The sequence below is a fragment of the Seriola aureovittata genome, chromosome 13 (assembly GCF_021018895.1).
Source record: "Seriola aureovittata isolate HTS-2021-v1 ecotype China chromosome 13, ASM2101889v1, whole genome shotgun sequence".
Taxonomy (NCBI): Eukaryota; Metazoa; Chordata; class Actinopteri; order Carangiformes; family Carangidae; genus Seriola; species Seriola aureovittata.
In genome coordinates, this window is record NC_079376.1 from 16,866,475 (window position 1) to 16,886,835 (window position 20,361).

The window sequence follows — 20,361 nt, forward strand, 5'->3', positions numbered from 1 at the left end:
TGGCCAACATATGATTTATAAGTGTACAAACTGGAAAACTTATGCTGTATCTGTAATCTCATGATGATGATGTACAGTACATAGTGTAAAACTTGGTATGGTCTGTAAACCTGTTCATCCTGGGTTTACAAATAGTATATCATTAAAAACAGCATGATTACAGCAGTTTTTCTTGGGTAAATCTCACTCTATCACTTATTGGTATATGTGAAAAGTGGCAGAGAAAGAAGTCCAAACAAGACAAAATATAGTTGACTGAAAAATTAAATAGGATCTATGCACATATACATTATATGACAAGACATAACAGCAAGACTACATAAGGCAAGGCAAGTTTATTTATAAAACACTAATACACACTGGCAACTCAAAGTACTTTAAAAATGAGCAAATACAAGAACATAAAAGGAAAAAAAAATAAATAGAAATAAAAACAAGAGGTTAAAAAGAAAAGAGTACATTCATTGGGAGAAAGTACAGTACATTTGATCACTTAACAAAGGGATCTCAGAACAATTTAGACTTGAAACAGGCCACAGTTGGAGCAGCTTTGATACCATCAGGACGTTGGTTCTAGAGTTGAGCAGCATAGCAGCTAAAAGCTGCTTCACATGTTTAGTTCTGACAGTATTACTAACACATTTCTCTCCTGTGATCTGAGTAGCTTAGCAGGTGTGTACTGCTGAAACATATCTGAGGGGTATTTTGGTCATGCCCCATGTACTGATTCACCGGATGTACCAAAAGCCAGTGGAAGGACTTATTGGAGTAATGTGGTCAGTTCTTTTGGTTCTCGTGAGGACACAAGCAGCTGCGTTTTGTACAAGCTAAAGCTGTTTGATGGTCTTTATAGGAAGGCCTGTGAAAAGACCATTAAAGTAGTCAATCCTGCTGGACATAAAAGCATGAATATGTTTTTTCCAATTGTTATCATTAGACCTCTAAGTTTGACTATGTTTTTGACATTGTAAAAAGGTTTTTAGTTACGGCTTTTATGTTTGTTTGGTTTTTTTTTATCTGAGATTGCTGTCAATTAAGACACCAAAGTTTTTAAGAATTATCTTTCACTTTAAGTCCTTTTATATTGAGATGAATGCCAATTCTCTCTGCCAAGTCTGTCTTCATTCTTACCTATAAGATTTTTTCAGTTTTGGCCCTGTTCAGATGAAGAAAATCCAGTAGTTAATCTGGTCAATGCATTGACTAAGAAACTCTAGGGCAGTGGTTCTCAACCTTTTCCAACTCATGGCCCACTTGAAAATCTCAAAAATGCTGGCAGCCCACCTCCAAACCCATAACAATTCACAACAATTCAATAACGCCTTCTCAGAGCACTTTGTATTTTAATGATAATGATCAAATATGATGTTGGCCCACTTGCGATACCTTTGGGTATCATCTGCATAAGAAATTTTACTGTATTGTAATTTCTCCAAGTGGAAGCATATAAAGGTGGAATAGTAAAGACCCTAAGATCGATCCCTGGGGGACACCACGAGTCAAAGATGTTGGTGGTGTGGTATAATTTTGAGGGAAACAAAAAGGCTTCTAAGGTCTTCTAAGCATGATCTTAGCCACTTAATTACTGTACCTGAAAATCCAACCCAATGTTCCAGTCTGTGTAGTCATGTTTTGATCTAGTATCAAAGGCTGAACTAAGACCCGACACTACTAGGACTTTCAGGTTCTCCTGTATCAGTATTAGGGCGCACGTTATTTAGGACATTAGTGAGAGCTGTTCCAGTGCTGTGATTAGCTCAGACAGAAACTCAAAACACTCACATTTGATGTTAAGAGCTTAGTTAATGAAAAACCTTTTTGATGACTTTGCCAACAAATGGCTATGAGATGAAAGGCATAAGTTCAATTTATCCTCAATGAAAGCTTTGCACGATGTTAGGTAGAAAACAAATTATCCTGCTAATCCTTACAGTTCACTTTCGGTAATCTGATGTATCACATGTAAAGACAGACTTCTTACAACAAACAATTTAATTAAAAAAAGACCTTTATTTTCAGTTTCTTTTTTTTATAAAAAGACAGCTAAATGTCTTCAGTGTAAAAATATGGAAAATCTAGACACATTCAAAAGACAAAATTCCACATGATCAATGATCATACAGAACGTCTTCAACAAAAAAACGTATTTCTTTCAATACTTCAGCAATATTTCAGAAGAGCAGAACATTTTCTCAGTGAGGAAGAAAGCTTTCTCTCCATTTTTTTTTTTTTTTTTGAACTGATCATGGGATCAGTACTGAGTAAGAGGTGATCAGTCTCAGAGACACTGCAAGGCCTCTGCTCTCTCCAGGGACTTTCAATGAACCTGTTGAGGAAAGAAGATTTGAGTCAGTTCAACAGCATAATTCAAGTCTAATGATTCTCTGCAATTTCTTTTCAACTAACCTTAAAAAGGCCCGGTAAGCTGGCGATTATTGTGTCAACTGCATCTACACAGTTCTCTGACAACCTAAGAGGAGAAACAGAAATGAGATCTTGGACACACAAGTTCCTACATACATACAATGGACAACACACATGCAAGACTAATTTTATACTACAAGTATCATGCAACTCAAGCTGAAGGGTTTTTGTCCACCAATGGGATATTTTAACGCTTTGAGTGCAACTACTAATTTTCATTAATCTACATTCTACAGAAATAATCAAGATGGAATTGGTAAGTATTGAGTGAAATGAATGGACCATTATTGGTTTTATTTGAGCAAGAGTTGCATCACAACCATTTCTGATTGTTTTGTACGGCTTATTTTGCTCGGAATAACTACTGATAGCATAATTTTGTACTTCAATGTTTTTGATATGTTTTGGATGACTTGAATTACTTGGATGTTTTGCACAGAAAACAAAACAAAAATCTAACAAATGAGTGTTGGGGTTAGTTTTACCTTCTTGTGGCGATCTTTAGGCTTTTAGAATCCTCTCCACTGCGATTTTTTTCTTTTATAAAAACCAGCCAGCATGACTTTGCATCAAAGTCAAGTAAGATCCCTGCAAGCTTGATTTGAAATACTGTTGAAATTCGGTTATTTCAAGTGGCTGAAGATGCACTGCTCTCTTGAGAGCTTGAAGAGATACACTAACTAAAGGTTAATGACAATACATATTCAAGCACTATATCATTCTCAAGTCAAACATGTATTTGGCAGCACATTACCTCAAGGAATGATGAGCTTTATTTTTTTTTTTTTTGACATCACAAGTGTCATTTAGATAAGTTTTGAAAAACAGAGGAGGAGGATAACGTCATTGGGAAAACATTGCTTTTTTGTTGTTTTTTTTTTTTTTCTTTTTAAATCAGGCTGACGTGTATACATACAGCTTATTCGGCGTTGTTGAGAAACCACTGAGGACCACTTTCACAAACTGAGGGCATTCCTTTGGTACAACAAAGGCAAAATACCATGTTTAGATTGATTAAAAAGAAACTAGAAACTTTATTGAAACACGCACTGCAGAAAAACATTTTGGGATATATTTAGGATCCTATTTAGCCAAAGGTACACAAGCATTATGCATTTTGGAGACGGTACGGCTTAAAGCAAACACAGTTATCCTAAGGTTATGTACAAAATATTGAGTTGGCTGCAGCCTTCCTTACATGCAGTAAGGATTGTTAACCGTTCAATCTTAACAAGAATTAGTCTAACATCAGCGATGATTTTGACACAGCATAATATACCAATTGTAAAGAGTGGCAAAAATAGAGGCATTTTTCTTTGTCAAATGTAATTCAATAGTGTAATATTTTTTAGGAGATCCTATAACTTCATACAACACGAGATTTGTATCGTAATATAGTAACAAATATATGATAAGACTTGTTTTTAATCAAACGGCTCAGGGCTGTATTTGAGTTTGCAACTAAATCTATTCTAGTTATAGTGAAGTTACATTGAGGCATTATGAAACATTTTTGTCCAGTCAAGAAGGACTTTTAAAATGCAGCCTATGTGAGAAAGGTTTATCGCCACAGTCACTGAAACTGAAATACCCATCAAATATCACTAAACGTTCCTGGTTTATGTCACTAGGACCTTAACTGCCAACTATGCAACTGACACAATCATTAAATAGAAACAGATAAACAATGAAAAAAATGTGCGCTCATTTTTCTCCCCTGGCACTATGATACATCCAACAAAAGGTCTCCGAGTTTAAAAAACAAAATAATAAAATAAAGCATAAAAAAACGGAACAAACGAGAGGGAAATTACTTTTGAAAAGTTAAGCGAGTTACAATCGGAGACAGTTGCCACAGCAACTCTCTACCAGTAGCCGTTCAGTATCTTCCATATGGATGTTCTCTATACGATCCCTTCGACTGTCTGGACGGGGGGGCTTTGCCTCCGGCCCCAGAGTTGGACCATGAGTTGTCCCAGTCATCTTGAGCTGCAAGGACAGGAAGGAAAGAAACAAAAAAGTGTGCGAGTGTGGTAGACAGAAGATACAATCATTGCTTAACAATGTGTCGGTGAGCGTTTCATTGGTTAGGCACACACACACAAAAAAAAGGGATGTCATATTTATAATCTTACCATAAGGCTCATATGATGAATCCTGGGCCTCCCCGTGTCCGTAATCATAGTATTCAGTATCCCTGCGGACAGATTGCAAAGCAGTGTTAGAGCAATACACCTCCAACCTGTAGTCAGACTAAATGGGCAAAGCCACCTGAAATTTTGACTTACGCAGGTGCAGACTGCTGACTATAATAACTATCATATCCTTCATAGGCAGGCTCTGCATAGGATTCTTCATATGGAGGCTAGAAGGAAAAAAAATTAAGTTAGGAAAAGTCAAGTGAGTCACAACTGCTTTGACAACAGAATTCACACTTCACCTGAAGAGATCACTACCATTTGTTAAGTGAATATTCATGTGAAATTTCAAAATAGAGGATTCTAGAAACTTACATAGTCCTCATAGGCATCAGCTTTGGGCTGTGATGCTGAAGGAGGAACTTGGTGTTGCTGGTGGGACAGGGCTGAGGAGGGGAGCATTCTTGGTGCCCCAGCTGCAGGGGGTCTAGAGCGGGGAGCTGAGCCTCCTCTAGTAGGTGCAGAAGGTAGACCACCCCTACCAGATGGTGCACCTCTAGGGGCGCTGCCCCGTCCTAGTCCTCCCCGTGGAGCTCCACCACGCATTGCTCCTCGTGGGCCCCCACGTGGCATTCCTCGCCCCCTGTGGAAAGTTTGTAAAATGTTATCAAAATGAAAACAGATAAGTAAAAACATGCTACTATTACTAACAACAACAACAACAACAACAACAACAATACAGTACAGCTACATGTTTGAGCATTTTGCTCCATGCTGCTGCATGACATTCAATGTGCTGCAGAAATCAGGCGCTATTGTCATGAATCAAGCTCCTACCTTGGTCCTCCAGCACCGGGAGGTCCACCTCTGCCCCTTCCTAGGTGACCACCTCGCCCCCTGCCTGAACCATCCTGGGATCCATTCAAGAAGTGAGGATCCATATACGGGTCATGCTCACCAGGTTCCTATAGATGAGACAAAAACAGCAAGTTAAATTATGTTTATCATTCCCCTGGGGTAGCTAGAGAAACCTGCCTGCACATCTGTAAAGCAAATGTTAAGGGTGTACAAAATATTTCTGTAATTGGGATGCGAGGGGTTTTACCACACACGTACTGGGATAAGGAACTTCTTGACTTCCTCCATGGCATGAGCCATTCGCAGATAGGCTTCTGGGATGGGTGCCGTCACTTCAATGAACACATGCAACTCCATGGCCAGGTGAGCATATTTAGCCTCGCCGCCCTTCCTCAGCTCTTCCTCCTGACAAACACATCAAAGGCAAACAATAATTAACATACAAAACATCACTTACAAGAATACTAGGTAACATCCTTTGAACAGTAAAGCGAAGAACACACATACCTTATTTTTGTCCCTCATGGAACCTTTACCCAGAACTGAAATTTTTGCACCAGTGTCCTCCTGGAGTCTCTTAATTGTGCTACCCTGAGGTCCCAAAAGCTTACCGACAAAGTTGACCTGCGGGAAATGTTACAGTATAAATTGCAGCTTTACATTACTCAATGTTGTTGCCATTGCATAGAAGACACTACAACTAAATGTAATGGCAGGCAAGTACAGAACAGTTTGTTCCGACAAGAAATCAGGTCATGGCAGCAACATTCAGCACAACACAAAAAAAAAAAAAAAAAAAAAAAAAAAAACAAAAAAAAAAACCTCCTTTCAACTCCACCACACCACAGTTGCAACAGCCCTCTCTTCACTACTTCAATTGCATTTTTAGACTACTGCAAAATAATTCATGCAGAAATGAGACATAGCAGGGCACTGGGTGCGTGACTTGACAAATTCTAGGGCAACAAAGCTAGTGGGTGCTTCAAATTGGATACACTGGATTTGTTGTACATGCACAATACTCCTGGGCAAATTATGTTTACTGTTTAAGACCAAGCACTGATGAGAAAAAATGACTTTACTTCAGGTTTTCATTAATGACTAAGAAGAGAACCACAATATTTATCAAGTGTAATTTAATTTAAGTCCCAATGGGTCCATTAAGAGTCATTAGGCACAGCCATAACAGTTGATTGTATCTGCTAAATTGACCAAGCACCCCTGAGAAAATAGACATTTAGACACTGGTGAAGGACTGCATAATAAAAAAAAGAAGGTAATTTCTTACCCTAGGGTACTGTTTGGTGGGAATGAGTACTCGCTCTTTGAGTTTGAGATTCTTGGTAGCAAACAGGTCCAGATATGCTTCCTTCTCTGGCTCTTTCTTGGTATCACCTTTCTGGATCCTCTCAATCTCTGCAGACAAGAAAAATGTCTTTGACCATGTGGCACTTTCAGAAGTACACATAGAAATGTATTTGCGGTGTAAACGAAAAATAAGCCGCATCTGACGTTATCTTGTAGCAACCTGCAAACCAATCAAAACAAAGCTTCTTTGTATTCTGTGTCTTGACTGAGTACCAAGCCCTTGGATCACACACTCTGTATCTCTTTGGCACTTTTGTGCTGAAAACAACATCATTTTTATTGCATCTGTGCAATAAATGAGCTATAACAATTAACGTGCCTTGCAAAGATGAGTCTGGGTCTGGGAAGCGAAATGGAGCTATTCAGTGAACTCGTAATAACGTTAAGTATAATTAACCGAAACGGATTCTTGCACATTTGAACATTTATATAGGTCATTGAATAAGTTGATAGGCCGCCAGAGTTAAATAACCCAATCTGACACCATTTTAACCAGAGGGATTTGACCCACATCGCTAACATCCACGTGTTCAGTGCGCCATTGTTCAGGCCGCTATCTGTCTCTGGGACCGGGACAACAAAAAGAAAGTAGGCCACACGCCCTGCTCACGCAAGCTAGCCAGTGTTAGTCCTAATAAGATAGCGACTGATCACACTACCTGCAGAAATAAGCTTCATGGCGTGTGTGAACGAAGAATCCAAGCTGTCCTTTTCAGCCAGGAGCTCCGGGAGGTACTTGCTGTCTTCCATTTTGATTTTCTTCTGTGCTGGGCTTGACTCGATGACGGACTCAGATTTGCTCTTATTAGCATTCGCTTGGTTCATAATGCACTAGCACGGCCAGGTTAACGAACGAAGCCTTGCTAGGTTCGTTAGCTTCGCCTTAAATCGAAACTGCGGCCAAATAGATAACGGCAAAAACGGTCACGCCACACAACCTCCGGTTTCTTTCCGTGGAAAGTCGTTTGGCTCTTGTCAATGGACAAAGGAGAGATGGCGCAGCTGCATTTGAGTGAGATGGGAGGAAGGGACACGGGAGGAGACAATGACGTCACCACCACCGAGGAACAAGGTAGAGACGAAACTTTATGGAGCAAGTTGGCTCTTTTGCTCTGTTTATTTTCTTAACAGGTGCGGGAATAAATGGGCCTCTTTGGCAAGATACACAGTTATACTGGTGGCAGTGAATTCCGATAGTTAATTCCCGTTTCATAAATTCATATTAACAAGTATTAATGCATCTCAAGGCAGTCAGACATTGAGACAAACAGCTCTTAGCATAACGGAAAAAAGACATACATGATTAATGAATCAAGTGAATAATTATCTTTTAATTCAATCAATAGAGTCATTCAACATGTACGAACAGCAGCATGTATAGTTTAACAACTGTCACTGAAGTTACTGTGTTCAATTGCTAATTTGGCCCAGAGACATATTTGTAATTAAGTTTAAACTTTTTCCAGCGCAACTGCATTTTATGTTGCCATGCACGTTTCTTCTTTCAGCATATTCCACCATTTGGCAAAGATTGATTACTGCCTACTACTTTTTTTCTGCCTCAAACTTTGCGTTATCCCTGCGCTACACTACTTACTGTTGTTGAACGCATTGTGCATGTATATGGTAGGTGACAATAAAGATTAGTTAAACTGTTATCCTCCACAATGTTTTAACGGGAACTTTGTTTTTTTATCATCATCCACACACCATTGATTTAGATTACTTTCAGATGAGGTATTTATTCAGAACAGCTGTGAGAAACTGCTGGATTGGTCAGTCAAATCACAAGCACAGCCATGAACCTTCTCTATTATGTAGTGCACAAAAGTGTTTTCTTGAATATGCTCGTATTGCATTTGATGTTTCACTGCACAGAGTTTGCTGTGATCATGTCTGTCAGGTACCATTTTTCTCCTCTGGTTGAGCCTCTGAGGTGAGAGCTCTTGCTGGCCTTATTGATGTGGTTTGATTGGAGGCTTGATGTGAGAGCTGCAAGTTTACCCAAACCCACATTCCATGATGACCACATAGACTGTGGTTGCAAACACACATAAGACATAGCTTTCCAACCCAGAGTTTTACACAGGAGTAATGTACTAGTAATGACTAACAAGTTGACAGTAGTCTTTTGTGAATGAATCTCTCAACACCAATTTTAATTGACCTCCCCTGACTGTTAATACAAGCACAACATGCACTCAGACTTAGAATATAGCATATTTCTCAGATGGCAATCAATCTGTTGCACTTCAGCCCATGTACTCCAAAAGAAAACCCCCTGCTCTTCTTTTGTGTTGACTTAATAGAAGCATTTTTCCTACATATTCTCAGATTTCAATCATATGAACAGTTATAGACACAGACCATGAAGTTCACAATCCTATCTTTGTGTGCTTGTGTGCACAACTTTAAATATTGGCTGACCTGACTGAACAACTTACATCAACCATAGTGTTGTGAACAAAGAACAGATCAACTCACATTTATATATATAGGCTGCTATATATGTTTCAATAATTCAGATAGAAGGTGAGACAGTTTCTAATATGTTGCTATGTTGTGTATGTGACATATGGGCATTATTTGTTTTGGATATTTGTGATTTAATTCTTTTCTCAAAAGTAAAGGCTGTGTCCCTCAGAAGGACTTAATATCCATAAAATATTCAAAAGTGAGATTTAATTTTAATTTAATGTTCTAGCAACCATTTAATCGCCCAAGAAAAATAAACATTTGTTGATTTATTTACAGTGATCAGTAAGGCATCAACACAATTTCAATTTTGAAAAAGAATTTGCAAAAGCATTTCAGTAAAACTGGGTCAACAAAAAACATTACACTCTTCAATCAAATTTTTACTTTTCAATAATGACTTTAAATTAAGAGTTCGGTTCAATGCTACTATTCCTCATTTAAATTGAAAGTTATTATGATTTCTGAAATAGTGTATCTCATGAAATACCAGCGTCATATAATTAATCTGTAATCCGTCAGTCATAAACAGTTCACCCCAGAAGTAGAAAACCTGATATTACAAGTCAATAATCAGTGCCTTACATAAAAAGGCCACTTAAACTGGCCATGTAGATATTCCAGTTCCATAGAACCAGGAGTGTGATCTCCCTCTGGAGTTGTCATCAGATATCAACAATGGCAAATATCTCTGGTTTTTCTTTATCATGGATCTGCATTGCAGAGTATGTGATGGCTTTCACCTCTGTTCCCTGGAATGGCAACACAGGACATAACACTTAAATCGCTTCAATTATGTACCTTTCATTCTTAATCTTACATAATTCCTCTATTAAATATTAATTCACTTCCGTCAATAGCTTACCTGTGGATGCTTCTCCAGAGAGAATTCTTCACCCCACCTTTAATAAACAAAAGTAAATCTAGGTTGTGAGAGAGCAGCTTCAGGGAGAAAAGAATTCATCCACATTCAAACCGTTTATAATTCAGTGATCTCTTGTATATGCTACATTACTATACATGCAACATTTTTCAAAATAAAAGGCAGACAGCGCACATTTGAATCTTTTGCACACACATCCTTTCATGATGATCTATGACAGTTTGGACTCAGAGTATGTGTATGTGTTCAACAGTCATAATAAAAACCTCTATAGATCACCCATAAAATACAGATGATAAACAAAATAGTGTAAACATCTAATGCTAATGGCCTTAAAATCTGAAGAAATTTAGTCACACAAACACTGCTACCACTGTGGGTAATAATAGATGGCAGTGACCAGTATTCTTCAGCTGTAAAAATGTGGCAATCAAAACTCTGATGTGCAAGTTTTCAAAGTAACATTAGACAACTACCAAAGCTGTAAAGGCCCTTCATGTTATTAGGAACAGGTAACCAGACTTACCCAATGGAGCGGATCTTGAAATGCATTCTGTCTATGTGCACCACTTTGACTTCCTGTCAAGAGAATAAAATGAGGAAACAAGTGATTACCACATAAGGTGTTTTCATAGTCTGTGCATAAACAACATCCTATTACATGCTTCAAGAAAATGATGCACTGCAGTGTAAAAGAACTCAGTGTATTTTGTATATTTCTGGAGTATATCCCAGCATACATCAAGCATAGGACAGGGAAACACTAGGACAGAACAGTCTCTCACATACAAATTATGGGTTAACAGTCTCTAATCCATTTGACATTGTGTCTTTGTACACCTGCGTGGCTGTAGCAAGAACAAACTCCACTCAGAAAAAAACAGGGCCCAAAATAACAACATTGTTTGCAGCGATATGTCCACCATCACACAACTAACCACTTACAAACACACTCACCCTGGGAACAAAGAAGAGATCTGCACAAAACTTGTATAACCAGTCATCTAGGAAATGGAAGAGAAGAGACTCCATGTCGTCACCTTTTGAGCAGGCGATGAGGGGAAAAGAGTAAACATAAGAGTTTAATGACAGTACAACTGATAGAATAGTTAGGACTGAGGCTTGTGTTGAACAGACAGGGACTCTCACCCTGTGACTCCACTTCAACGGTATCAATTGGTTCCACTGTCTCTGTGTCCGTCATGTAGCCAAACATGCCCATGGCACATTGCTCGAAGGCTTCTTCCAGAGAATCTCCCCAGGAATGAATTCTGGGAAGAGAAAATGTGTGTTATGATAACGATGACCGCCGAAGAATAACAGAGAAACATGAGATCTGACAAACACTTTACGAAAATATCACACTCACTGTACATCTGCTGTATGATCCAAATCTGTAAAATTAACATCACAACATGATCACACAGAGCAAGTTGATTTCTTGCTATTAGACCAACTTCATGGAAACATTGAGGCTAGGTATGGCGTATGGCTACATTATTCATAGTAACTTGAGACTTACATTCATATTTCTTGTTGATTGGCGGATATTTCGACTTGACAACTTTCTGTGCCTGAGTCAGGTCTAGCGGACGATCGTCCATTGTAGCTATAAGTCTGTTTAACGTCTAAAAAGATAAACAAACCTAATCTTCACCATGTCGGTGTTACAACCGGGTTACAACATGGAAATCAGGAGGAGGTTCCGGATGTAGTAATAGTAGTAATGTGATGCTGTGATGACTTCCTGTCCGCTTTGGTGAACGCTGATTGGCTTGTCACCTTCTATGGAGTTGGCGCCATTGCAAGCCTCCGTGCTGTCTTCAGAGCGCTCTCCTCTCAAAAAATACTACTCTTTGCCAGAATAAGCGGTTTAACTGCGACGTAATGGCTGATAAAGACGGTAAGAGTGTGAATTAGGTGACTATGTCTGTGTGTGTGCACTCCAGAGTGACAGAAAGTACGAGTCCGGATGGACCGGTGGTTGTTGGCGCGCCGGCCAGCATCTCCTTTCATTGTTAGAAACCAACCAGCCAGCTAGCTGATAGCTAACGTTAGCTGCTGACAGGCTGGCTACACAGGGCTTTTAGTTTACGAGTGCAGGTTAACTCACTTTTCCACATGGGTTGAAGTGTTGCTTAGGATCCCCCCCACAGACTAATGGGGATTTTGTATTCGTGAAGCTAACTCTTTCTACGCGTGCTAACGTTAGCTGATCAGCAAAATAAACCAGGTTTGCTTGCTAATGTGAATTAACCAAGGAAAAGACTTGGTTTAACTCTCCTTAAATGCATCGCAATATCCTCTGCTCTGTCCAGGGGAATTAGACGCTTAGTTTTCATCGCTCTGTGTTGCTGGCTAATAATACTTTGCAGCTGCGTTTGACGATGCTGTGGAGGAAAGGGTGATCAATGAGGAGTACAAGATCTGGAAGAAGAACACCCCTTTCCTCTATGACCTGGTTATGACTCACGCCCTGGAGTGGCCCAGCCTCACCGCCCAGTGGCTGCCAGATGTCACCAGGTGAGTGTTGCACCCTGACATTCACCAAAACATGACAAGAGAGAGGTCTGGGTGATGTATGTGTTATGTTCCTCTTCACAGACCAGAGGGTAAAGACTACAGCGTGCACAGGCTGGTCCTGGGGACACACACTTCTGATGAACAGAATCACCTTGTGATTGCCAGTGTTCAGCTCCCAAATGATGATGCTCAGTTTGATGCCTCACACTATGACAGCGAGAAAGGAGGTGAGGGATATTATATGATATTTTAACATAAACATTACTGTCTTTCATTGTAATAAACTGTCATGAAGTTCTTATATTAGGATGTTGTGGCTCACAGTTCTTGTCAATGAAAGTTAAACTTTGCTGAAATCTTTAATGCTTCAGAAAATATAGGTATGTATTTTTGTTTTTTGTAATATTTTGGTTAATCAAATACACTTTCCCATACCATACCCCATTTAACATGCTTAGTAGAACAGAATTGCTTTTCATACATGTACTTTTGCAACAACCATCTTATGTATATGCTGTTCCTTAATTCAGAGTTTGGAGGTTTTGGTTCTGTAAGTGGGAAGATAGAGATAGAGATCAAGATCAACCATGAGGGAGAAGTGAACAGAGCGCGTTACATGCCTCAGAATCCTTGCATCATTGCCACCAAGACCCCCACCAGTGATGTGCTGGTCTTTGATTACACGAAGCACCCCTCTAAGCCCGGTAAGATTACAGCCCAAACATATTTTCTGAAGAGTTTTCAAAATAGTTTCTGCTCAATTTTGTCACATTGCTTTTATTGGTATGGAAGACCCTTCAGGAGAGTGCACCCCAGATCTGCGGTTGAGAGGCCACCAGAAGGAGGGCTATGGCCTCTCCTGGAACCCAAACCTCAGTGGCTGTCTCCTCAGTGCCTCTGATGACCATGTGAGCAACCTCTCATTATCTTCTGTTCTTTTTAATGTTTTGGTCAGTAGGCCTCGGCTGATATTCGATTTTATCAAATACTATTGAATATCACAATACTTTCCTGCTATATGCAATATCTTTAAGATCATAATGTTTCTGTAAGATCATTGAAATTTTATTTCATTTTATTTTTGCAGTTTTGCACAGTCTTCCCTGCTGCCAAGTCTGATCCTCATTTCACCGCTTGCTGACTGTACATTGTGCCTTAATGTGTGACAAAACATTTAACTGAATCGCTTATACCTGAAATATGAAATACAACAATATAATTATATTGAACCCCAACCTCCCCTGGGACAATATTGGATATTGTTCAAGCCTATTGTTAGTGCACTTTCTTACCCACCCCCTGTTCCTCTGTTCTCTCTTGCAGACCATTTGCCTGTGGGACATCAGCACAGTGCCCAAGGAGGGGAAGATTGTGGATGCCAAGACCATCTTCACAGGCCACACTGCAGTGGTGGAGGATGTCTCCTGGCATTTGCTCCATGAGTCACTCTTTGGATCTGTGGCTGATGACCAGAAACTCATGATGTGAGCAGCCCTTATTTTGATCCCAGAATTCACCACCCGCTGTGGAGAGTTGCTGTTCAGTTTCAACTCTTTTTAACAATGGTGCCTTTGTCCGTTTCGGCACAGCTGGGATACGCGGTCCAACAACACCTCCAAGCCCAGCCATGCAGTGGATGCCCACACTGCTGAGGTCAACTGCCTGTCCTTCAATCCCTACAGTGAGTTCATCCTGGCCACTGGGTCTGCAGATAAGGTAGGTGCACGCCCCTTACAGCTGTTAAACAGCAAGCTGCTGTACAATGATACATGATCTATTCTTATACTCTCAGTATAATGAGGTGAATCAGTGAAAGCGGACCACTTTTATTTTTAGACCGTGGCTCTTTGGGACCTAAGGAATCTGAAACTAAAGCTGCACTCGTTTGAGTCTCACAAAGACGAAATCTTCCAGGTAAGAAGTGAATCTCTGATCAGTTACATTCATTTGACATACAGTATGTAGCAGAGTTATCGTTTGGTCGATCTGTATGGGCTCAAAATAGGGTCAAACTTTTATTTGATCTTGTAAAGTGATGTTTACAAATAATTCCAGAGTTTGTAGTTGTAAATCAAACTTTGTAAACCTGTAAAATAAATTTGCATGAGATATTCATGTTTGTACAGCTGAAGAAAAGATTTGTTTTTGTGGCGAAAAAAGAGAGAGACAAAAGTCCCTTTGTCAGCATGTGTACAGATTCAAAGCAGAAAACGGTGCGTGAAAGTCATTCAAAAGTCAATGTTCCAAATGTAACACTGATGTTACAAGTATGGATTATGACCCCGTGTTTACATCTGAATCTGGCTGGACAATGACCGTCCAATCAAAAAGTAGAGTCCAATCAGAGCGCATGTGGTTACGTTACCTGAAAGGTGTAGATTTTCAAGATGTGCAAAATTTCCTTTTGTCAAGTACAAACTTGAACTTCTCTTATTTATTTATTTATTTATTTATTTGTTTGTTATTATTATTATTATTATTATTATTATTATTTATTTAGCAGGTGTACAGGTTGATTTACAACCACAAACTTTGGAATTATATGTTCACTTCGCTTTACAAGCTGAAAATCCTCTTTGACCTGAATTTGAGCCCATAGATCTGGAGATGGTTGTAAACACTGGCTGGTAGATGAAAAAATTGAGGCTTAAATGAATGCTGTGGGCCACTGACCATGTTGTGGAATGGGGCCTGTTTGCCATTTAAGCCACCTGTCTTGCCCATGGCTTTATGAGATCAAGCATGTTATAATTGTTATCTATATGATGTGATTCAAAGGGGGGACTAGAGAACAGCCAAAAGGCAACAGTCAGCCCACTGTTTCTGAAAACTTTTAGTGTTGTTGATAATGCTACTTTTGATGACTTTAATGTTCATGTAGTACTTTGTAGCAGAAATGAAACATCCAGTCCATTTCACCCCAACAGGTTCAGTGGTCTCCTCATAACGAAACCATCCTGGCCTCCAGCGGCACAGACAGAAGGCTCAACGTCTGGGACCTCAGTAAGATCGGAGAGGAGCAGTCTCCAGAGGATGCTGAGGATGGCCCTCCTGAGCTGCTGGTCAGTTTCATGGTTATGTGTGCAACTTTTTTTATTTTTTATTTTAAAGGTTCCATATTGTAGAAAGTGAGATTTCCATGACATTTTCGATTATAAAGCGGGTTTAGGTGCTTTATAAATACTGTTAAAGTATCAAAGCACTCAGTCCACAGAGACGCACACACAGCCTTATAACAAGTCATCAGGACTTGTGTAATTAGGTGATGTCTCAACTATACAGTCACCGTCCTCAGCCTTTTTTTTTTTTTTTTTTTTTTTACTTTATTAACAACGTGACACCAAGCAGTCATTCTGTTCCTGAGCTCACAAGTTGCAAGACAAAAATGTTGTGAAAACGCTGCACAATCATTGGATGTCAGGAAGCCAGTATATCACTTCCCAAGGAGAGTAATATTAGAGACCAGTAGCTAGAGTTTATTTTTTCTGAAATTTCAGCATTTTAGGCCAAATATGTCCGTCCACAATATCTTCTTTTGGATATCAAAACCTTAAAAAAAAAATCTGGAAAAATACAAAACATGGAGCCTTTTTTTCAAATTGAATTTCAAGCGCTGGAGTAATCCCTCCTGCTCTGTTTGTCTTTAGTTCATCCATGGAGGACACACAGCTAAGATCTCAGATTTCTCTTGGAACCCCAACGAGCCGTGGGTCATCTGTTCTGTATCAGAGGACAACATCATGCAAGTCTGGCAGATGGTAAGAGCCTTGTTTATTGGCAGGGGTGTCAGAACTTCATTTAATTATGTTGAATCATAAGACCATGAAATAATAGACATAATACGAAGAGAACTTTGATATTAAAGTGCATTTATTACAACAATCAGAACAAGTTACAGTAAATATTTCTAACATGTTCTCCAACAGGCTGAAAACATCTACAATGATGAAGACCCAGAAGGTGCTGCAGATTCAGAGGTTCAAGCATGAGTCCAGTCTCCACGTCTCTTCGTTTGACCTGCTTGTTAAAAATGGATCACATTTCCAATGTTCGGTGCATCAGCAGTGATGTCTTTTTTAAAAAAAAAAACACAAAAAAAAACATTTTGGGCAGCAGTGGTTTTGTAGAAAATTAAAGAATAAAATGCTGCATTGTCATCATGTTGTGAGGTATTTAAAATACAGTCTGTATCGGTCAGATTTTTAGATCTTTAGTTTTTCAGACTCCCAGTAATCCACTCCGGTTTGTGACGAAACCATCACAGATGAGTCCATCATCATTCAGGTTTGCATAATGATGGTTTCATTTGTTTCTTCTTGATTAGTTGTGCTGAAAGCATTTCTACAGAGATCCATTTTTAATAAAATTGTACATACTGTAGGTTTTTCCTTTTTATTTGCTTGATATTTGTAGTAGGAATTTTCCAGATTGTGTGTTGTCACTTGTATGTGTTTTTTTCACTGCATTTTTTTGTTTTTCTGTGCTGCATCTGATCTCTTGTGTACTTAAGTATATTCATAATAAAAAATATTTACATTAAATCAGTTTGCTTTGTTTTTTGATACAGCATATCATATGTTAAGCTGTATGTAAGAGAAATTTTAGGTAATGAGTCTGTAAAAGCGAATAAATACCAAGTTTGAATTATACTGCATATTAAGTTTTAGCTGTTTGACATGAAATGAAAATGCAAAGCCATGGTTTGGTCAAGTGTAGATATCCTGGATAAGAATATCCACTGGAAATAGAAAATTAGGTCTCTTCCTCTGTGGTGGTTTCACTCGCTTCATCACAGCCTCTATAAAATAAGGCATTCATTAGTCATTGTTTTTATCCTGGTGCTCAATCTGTAGTAAAATTAACTGGTTTAGAATAAACGTACCTCAGAAATGTCAGCTCTGTTAATAGACCATCTCTAAGATCCTCCAAGTCGTTCTTAGATTTTCTTTGAACTTCAAACTCCACTTGTAGTTCCCTCAGAGTGTCTTTTAACTTCTCCACAGTCTCCTGTGGTAAAGTGGAGAAAAGTCTTGGTCTGGTTTCACCTCACACTCTATATTTGGCATGTCGTACTTGACCTGGGTCACTAACCTTGTGCTGTGTGACGCTCTCCTCTCGCTCCCTCTCCATCAGAGAGATCCTCTGCTCCAAACAGGATCTCTGCACCTCCAGTCTCTGGATGTCCTCTCTCAGGGGCCCCAGACTGGCCCTCAGGTCCATCGCCTGCTCCCTGCTCTTTCTCAAGGCATCCTCCCCAATCTGCCTCCTCCTCAGCAGGGCCATGAGTCGAGGCTCGTACCAGCCCTCCAGCGCCCTCACGCTGCCGCTGAGCCGCCGCTGCAGTCTAACAGATGCCTGGCGGCACTGGCTGACGTCGCTCATGGCCCTGGGCCTGCGGAGCTTAGTGGCCTGGTCCCTGAGAGAGTTGAGCTGGCTTTTTTGGGCCTCTTGGAGCTGGGACAACTCCTGAGTGAGATTTTGGATGTGGGCCTTAAGCTCCTCCTGCGGACAGATGTAAAATAGAAAAGACAGACATCATAGATAGATAGATATATAGATAGATAGATGAATACTTTTTTTTTTTATTTATCCCCCAGGGGAAATCCATGAACATTTAGAAGATAATTTCTGATCACGATTTTATTGAAACCTTTTGGGATTTGTGGTAATGAAACAGGTAAAAAATGGCAACTATTCCCAACAAAACAGTGCAGAAGAAAACAATAAAAACTAGTTCATAGTTCAAGTTTCAAGTTCTAGTTTCCAACCTGATCATACATTTTTATAACTTGTTTATTAGCCAAAATTATTCCTTAACTTGTTTACACTTCCGTGTGTTCTCACCACCACCATTATACTCAAGGTGTATTATTATGCTTGATGTAATTTGTAAATATTTGTATTGTAAATTTGGTTCCCTGCATAATGTATTTTATCTTTTTACCCCCAGGATATGATTTTAGATATACCCTTTCAGTTTCAGCACACCCCTTCCCAATGACACACCTCAGTAAATCAATACTCTAAATCCAGTGGTTCCTACCTGTGTAACTGCAGACTGAGCCACCTCGTACTCGTGTGCAGCCAGTGTCACCTGGCTCTGGATGCATTCTCTGGCTGTGGCAAACAGCTTCCTCTTCACCTGCTGCACTTCCTCATAAACAGCCACATAATCCAGCTGAGCCAGAGTGAGCAGCCTCTGTGTCTGCACCACCTTCGCACTCAGGTGCTTCACAACTCGCAGCATGGGTTCCTGTAGAGAGAGGAGCTCCCGTATCAGCTCGTCCCTCTGCTTCTCTTGACGGGACACTTGCTGGATGCAGTGCTCGAACAGCTGGCCCAGGTTGTCCATGACAGCCTGGTCCATTTGCGTTGTAGGGTGTTGTGTACACTGATCTAGGAGAATGATCGTCTCTGTTTCAGAGTCAGTGTGGCTGCTTTCTGTGATCTCTCCAACAAATCTAAGTTCCATCGACGAGTCCTGAGTGGAATCCACATCTTTTTCATCCTCTATTGATCGTTGATTGTCCATGAGCTGCTAAGAAGTGAACTAGAAGGAAAACGTCATTAATCAAATCAACAACATCAATAACTGAATCTCTCTAATCTGGTCATTCATTTCAGGTTAATTTGCATCAGAAAAATCCATTGTAAATGTGATCAAGTTAACGGTGTTAGCTGCAAACCTCAGAATGAGTCAGCCAATCGTCACACAGGGGAAGACCTTAAAAAGCCTCGGGTCATTGTCAAAAATATCTCATACTAATCTTACTTAACAAATAGCAACAATTCATATTAACTGATATTTCTACTCACTTTGTTCGGAGGTGACAGTCCAGATAGATGGTGCAAACAGCTGTGGACACGGTTTGCTTTAAGCTTTAAGGACAGCTCAGCAGTGTGTCTGTCTCCAGGAAAACACAGGCACACTTTGTGCTTATTAATAACACCGGAGGCACGGGGGGGAAACTCTATCTAAGACTCTCATACCCCCACATGGGATCACAAACTGTGTCAGTGCTGAGGACTGACTGGCCTACATGCTCTGGATGCATCAGCAAACACATGTCTGGACCAGCCTGGGCGCCACAGAGAGCTATATTTACACATCTTTACTGCCTGTTTTTAGGTTCATCTGAGGAAACTATCTGAGCAATAAGTTTCCTCAACTTCTTACCTGAAAAACATGCTTCCTGCTGGACTACAGCACAGGCAGAGGTGGAAACATTAGCAGGCCCATGCAGATTGTTTCCTCCAGTATTGAGTTTGCATGGTTCATGATTGCTTATAGTTTTTTGCATGATGCCTGTCGAACTCCTCACAGACAAACAAACATACACCAACTGATAGATATGCAAAGAGGAATTTCATGACGGAGACAATTTGAGAAAGAAAGTATGACTGTATAGTATGTATAGTATGCAAACATGCCAGTTATGTATGTTACTCCAGAGTGCATCACCTATGCCGTTGTCACCCATTTAGCCAAACAAAACCATGTATCTCCAAATTTGTAATTTGTTTCTTTCATGAGTTGGGGGAAATCTAATGCCTCTTAAGATAAATAAACAGTTTAAAAACCATGGGATTATCTAAAAATGAAATGTATTGTCACAAAAATGAAATTAGGGTCGTTTTTATTGAGTCATGAAAAGTTTATGTTTTGGAGATACATGGTTTTCATAGGGCAAA

The 20,361-nt window shown here is 39.7% G+C and overlaps 4 protein-coding genes across 6 annotated transcripts; 1 reads left to right on the forward strand and 3 right to left on the reverse strand.

The window, feature by feature from the left end:
- Positions 1–320: 320 nt before the first annotated feature.
- Positions 321–7,615, reverse strand: LOC130179663 (KH domain-containing, RNA-binding, signal transduction-associated protein 1-like). Of its 2 annotated transcripts, XR_008829308.1 has the most exons (11): positions 7,448–7,615; positions 6,709–6,836; positions 5,928–6,044; positions 5,679–5,825; positions 5,400–5,527; positions 4,938–5,205; positions 4,713–4,789; positions 4,560–4,621; positions 4,239–4,413; positions 2,407–2,470; positions 321–2,326 (listed from the first exon to the last, which is right to left on the reverse strand). XR_008829308.1 is itself a non-coding variant. In XM_056392619.1 (9 exons), the coding sequence occupies exons 1-9, from the start codon at positions 7,611–7,613 to the stop codon at positions 4,304–4,306; spliced, it is 1,203 nt and encodes a 400-aa protein (XP_056248594.1). In that variant the 5' UTR covers positions 7,614–7,615; the 3' UTR covers positions 3,180–4,303. The 2 variants fall into 2 exon arrangements, 1 of the variants encoding a protein (XP_056248594.1); XM_056392619.1 differs by lacking the exons at positions 321–2,326; positions 2,407–2,470 and having other exon boundaries at positions 3,180–4,413.
- Positions 7,616–7,725: 110 nt separating this feature from the next.
- Positions 7,726–17,210, forward strand: LOC130179662 (histone-binding protein RBBP4). Of its 2 annotated transcripts, none has more exons than XM_056392617.1 (11): positions 7,726–7,860; positions 12,522–12,669; positions 12,751–12,896; positions 13,200–13,373; positions 13,462–13,577; positions 13,993–14,153; positions 14,259–14,385; positions 14,506–14,583; positions 15,597–15,731; positions 16,317–16,427; positions 16,596–17,210. In XM_056392617.1, the coding sequence occupies exons 1-11, from the start codon at positions 7,767–7,769 to the stop codon at positions 16,656–16,658; spliced, it is 1,353 nt and encodes a 450-aa protein (XP_056248592.1). In that variant the 5' UTR covers positions 7,726–7,766; the 3' UTR covers positions 16,659–17,210. The 2 variants fall into 2 exon arrangements, with proteins under 2 accessions (XP_056248592.1, XP_056248593.1); XM_056392618.1 differs by lacking the exon at positions 7,726–7,860 and adding an exon at positions 11,895–12,049.
- zbtb8os (zinc finger and BTB domain containing 8 opposite strand) lies at positions 8,100–11,860 on the reverse strand. Its single transcript, XM_056392622.1, has 7 exons — positions 11,669–11,860; positions 11,516–11,540; positions 11,296–11,417; positions 11,104–11,186; positions 10,673–10,725; positions 10,129–10,165; positions 8,100–10,015 (listed from the first exon to the last, which is right to left on the reverse strand). The coding sequence occupies exons 1-7, from the start codon at positions 11,748–11,750 to the stop codon at positions 9,929–9,931; spliced, it is 489 nt and encodes a 162-aa protein (XP_056248597.1). The 5' UTR covers positions 11,751–11,860; the 3' UTR covers positions 8,100–9,928.
- Positions 17,211–17,329: 119 nt separating the features above from the next.
- LOC130179664 (syncoilin-like) lies at positions 17,330–19,624 on the reverse strand. Its single transcript, XM_056392621.1, has 5 exons — positions 19,486–19,624; positions 18,713–19,219; positions 17,761–18,171; positions 17,552–17,676; positions 17,330–17,467 (listed from the first exon to the last, which is right to left on the reverse strand). Exons 2-5 carry the CDS (start codon positions 19,199–19,201, stop codon positions 17,422–17,424), a joined length of 1,071 nt encoding a protein of 356 aa, XP_056248596.1. The 5' UTR covers positions 19,202–19,219; positions 19,486–19,624; the 3' UTR covers positions 17,330–17,421.
- Between the last annotated feature and the right edge of the window lie 737 nt (positions 19,625–20,361).

What these genes read in the sequence shown, in the direction of transcription:
- LOC130179664 (XM_056392621.1), bottom strand. Translation starts at nt 19,201, where the DNA reads ATGGACAATCAACGATCAATAGAGGATGAAAAAGATGTGGATTCCACT. An exon ending in AGAGCGTCACACAGCACAAG is followed by an intron (nt 17,677 to 17,760) that starts GTTAGTGACCCA and finishes ACTTTACCACAG; the next exon opens with GAGACTGTGGAGAAGTTAAA. An exon ending in ACAGAGCTGACATTTCTGAG is followed by an intron (nt 17,468 to 17,551) that starts GTACGTTTATTC and finishes CTTATTTTATAG; the next exon opens with AGGCTGTGATGAAGCGAGTG.
- LOC130179662 (XM_056392617.1), top strand. Translation starts at nt 7,767, where the DNA reads ATGGACAAAGGAGAGATGGCGCAGCTGCATTTGAGTGAGATGGGAGGA. An exon ending in GATGACCAGAAACTCATGAT is followed by an intron (nt 14,154 to 14,258) that starts GTGAGCAGCCCT and finishes GTTTCGGCACAG; the next exon opens with CTGGGATACGCGGTCCAACA. An exon ending in ACAAAGACGAAATCTTCCAG is followed by an intron (nt 14,584 to 15,596) that starts GTAAGAAGTGAA and finishes TCACCCCAACAG; the next exon opens with GTTCAGTGGTCTCCTCATAA.
- LOC130179663 (XM_056392619.1), bottom strand. Translation starts at nt 7,613, where the DNA reads ATGAACCAAGCGAATGCTAATAAGAGCAAATCTGAGTCCGTCATCGAG. An exon ending in CATGAAGCTTATTTCTGCAG is followed by an intron (nt 6,837 to 7,447) that starts GTAGTGTGATCA and finishes TCTTGTCTGCAG; the next exon opens with AGATTGAGAGGATCCAGAAA. An exon ending in AGTCAGCAGTCTGCACCTGC is followed by an intron (nt 4,622 to 4,712) that starts GTAAGTCAAAAT and finishes ATCTGTCCGCAG; the next exon opens with GGATACTGAATACTATGATT.
- zbtb8os (XM_056392622.1), bottom strand. Translation starts at nt 11,750, where the DNA reads ATGGACGATCGTCCGCTAGACCTGACTCAGGCACAGAAAGTTGTCAAG. An exon ending in GATCATACAGCAGATGTACA is followed by an intron (nt 11,418 to 11,515) that starts GTGAGTGTGATA and finishes TTCTCTTCCCAG; the next exon opens with AATTCATTCCTGGGGAGATT. An exon ending in CTCTGGAGAAGCATCCACAG is followed by an intron (nt 10,016 to 10,128) that starts GTAAGCTATTGA and finishes TTGCCATTCCAG; the next exon opens with GGAACAGAGGTGAAAGCCAT.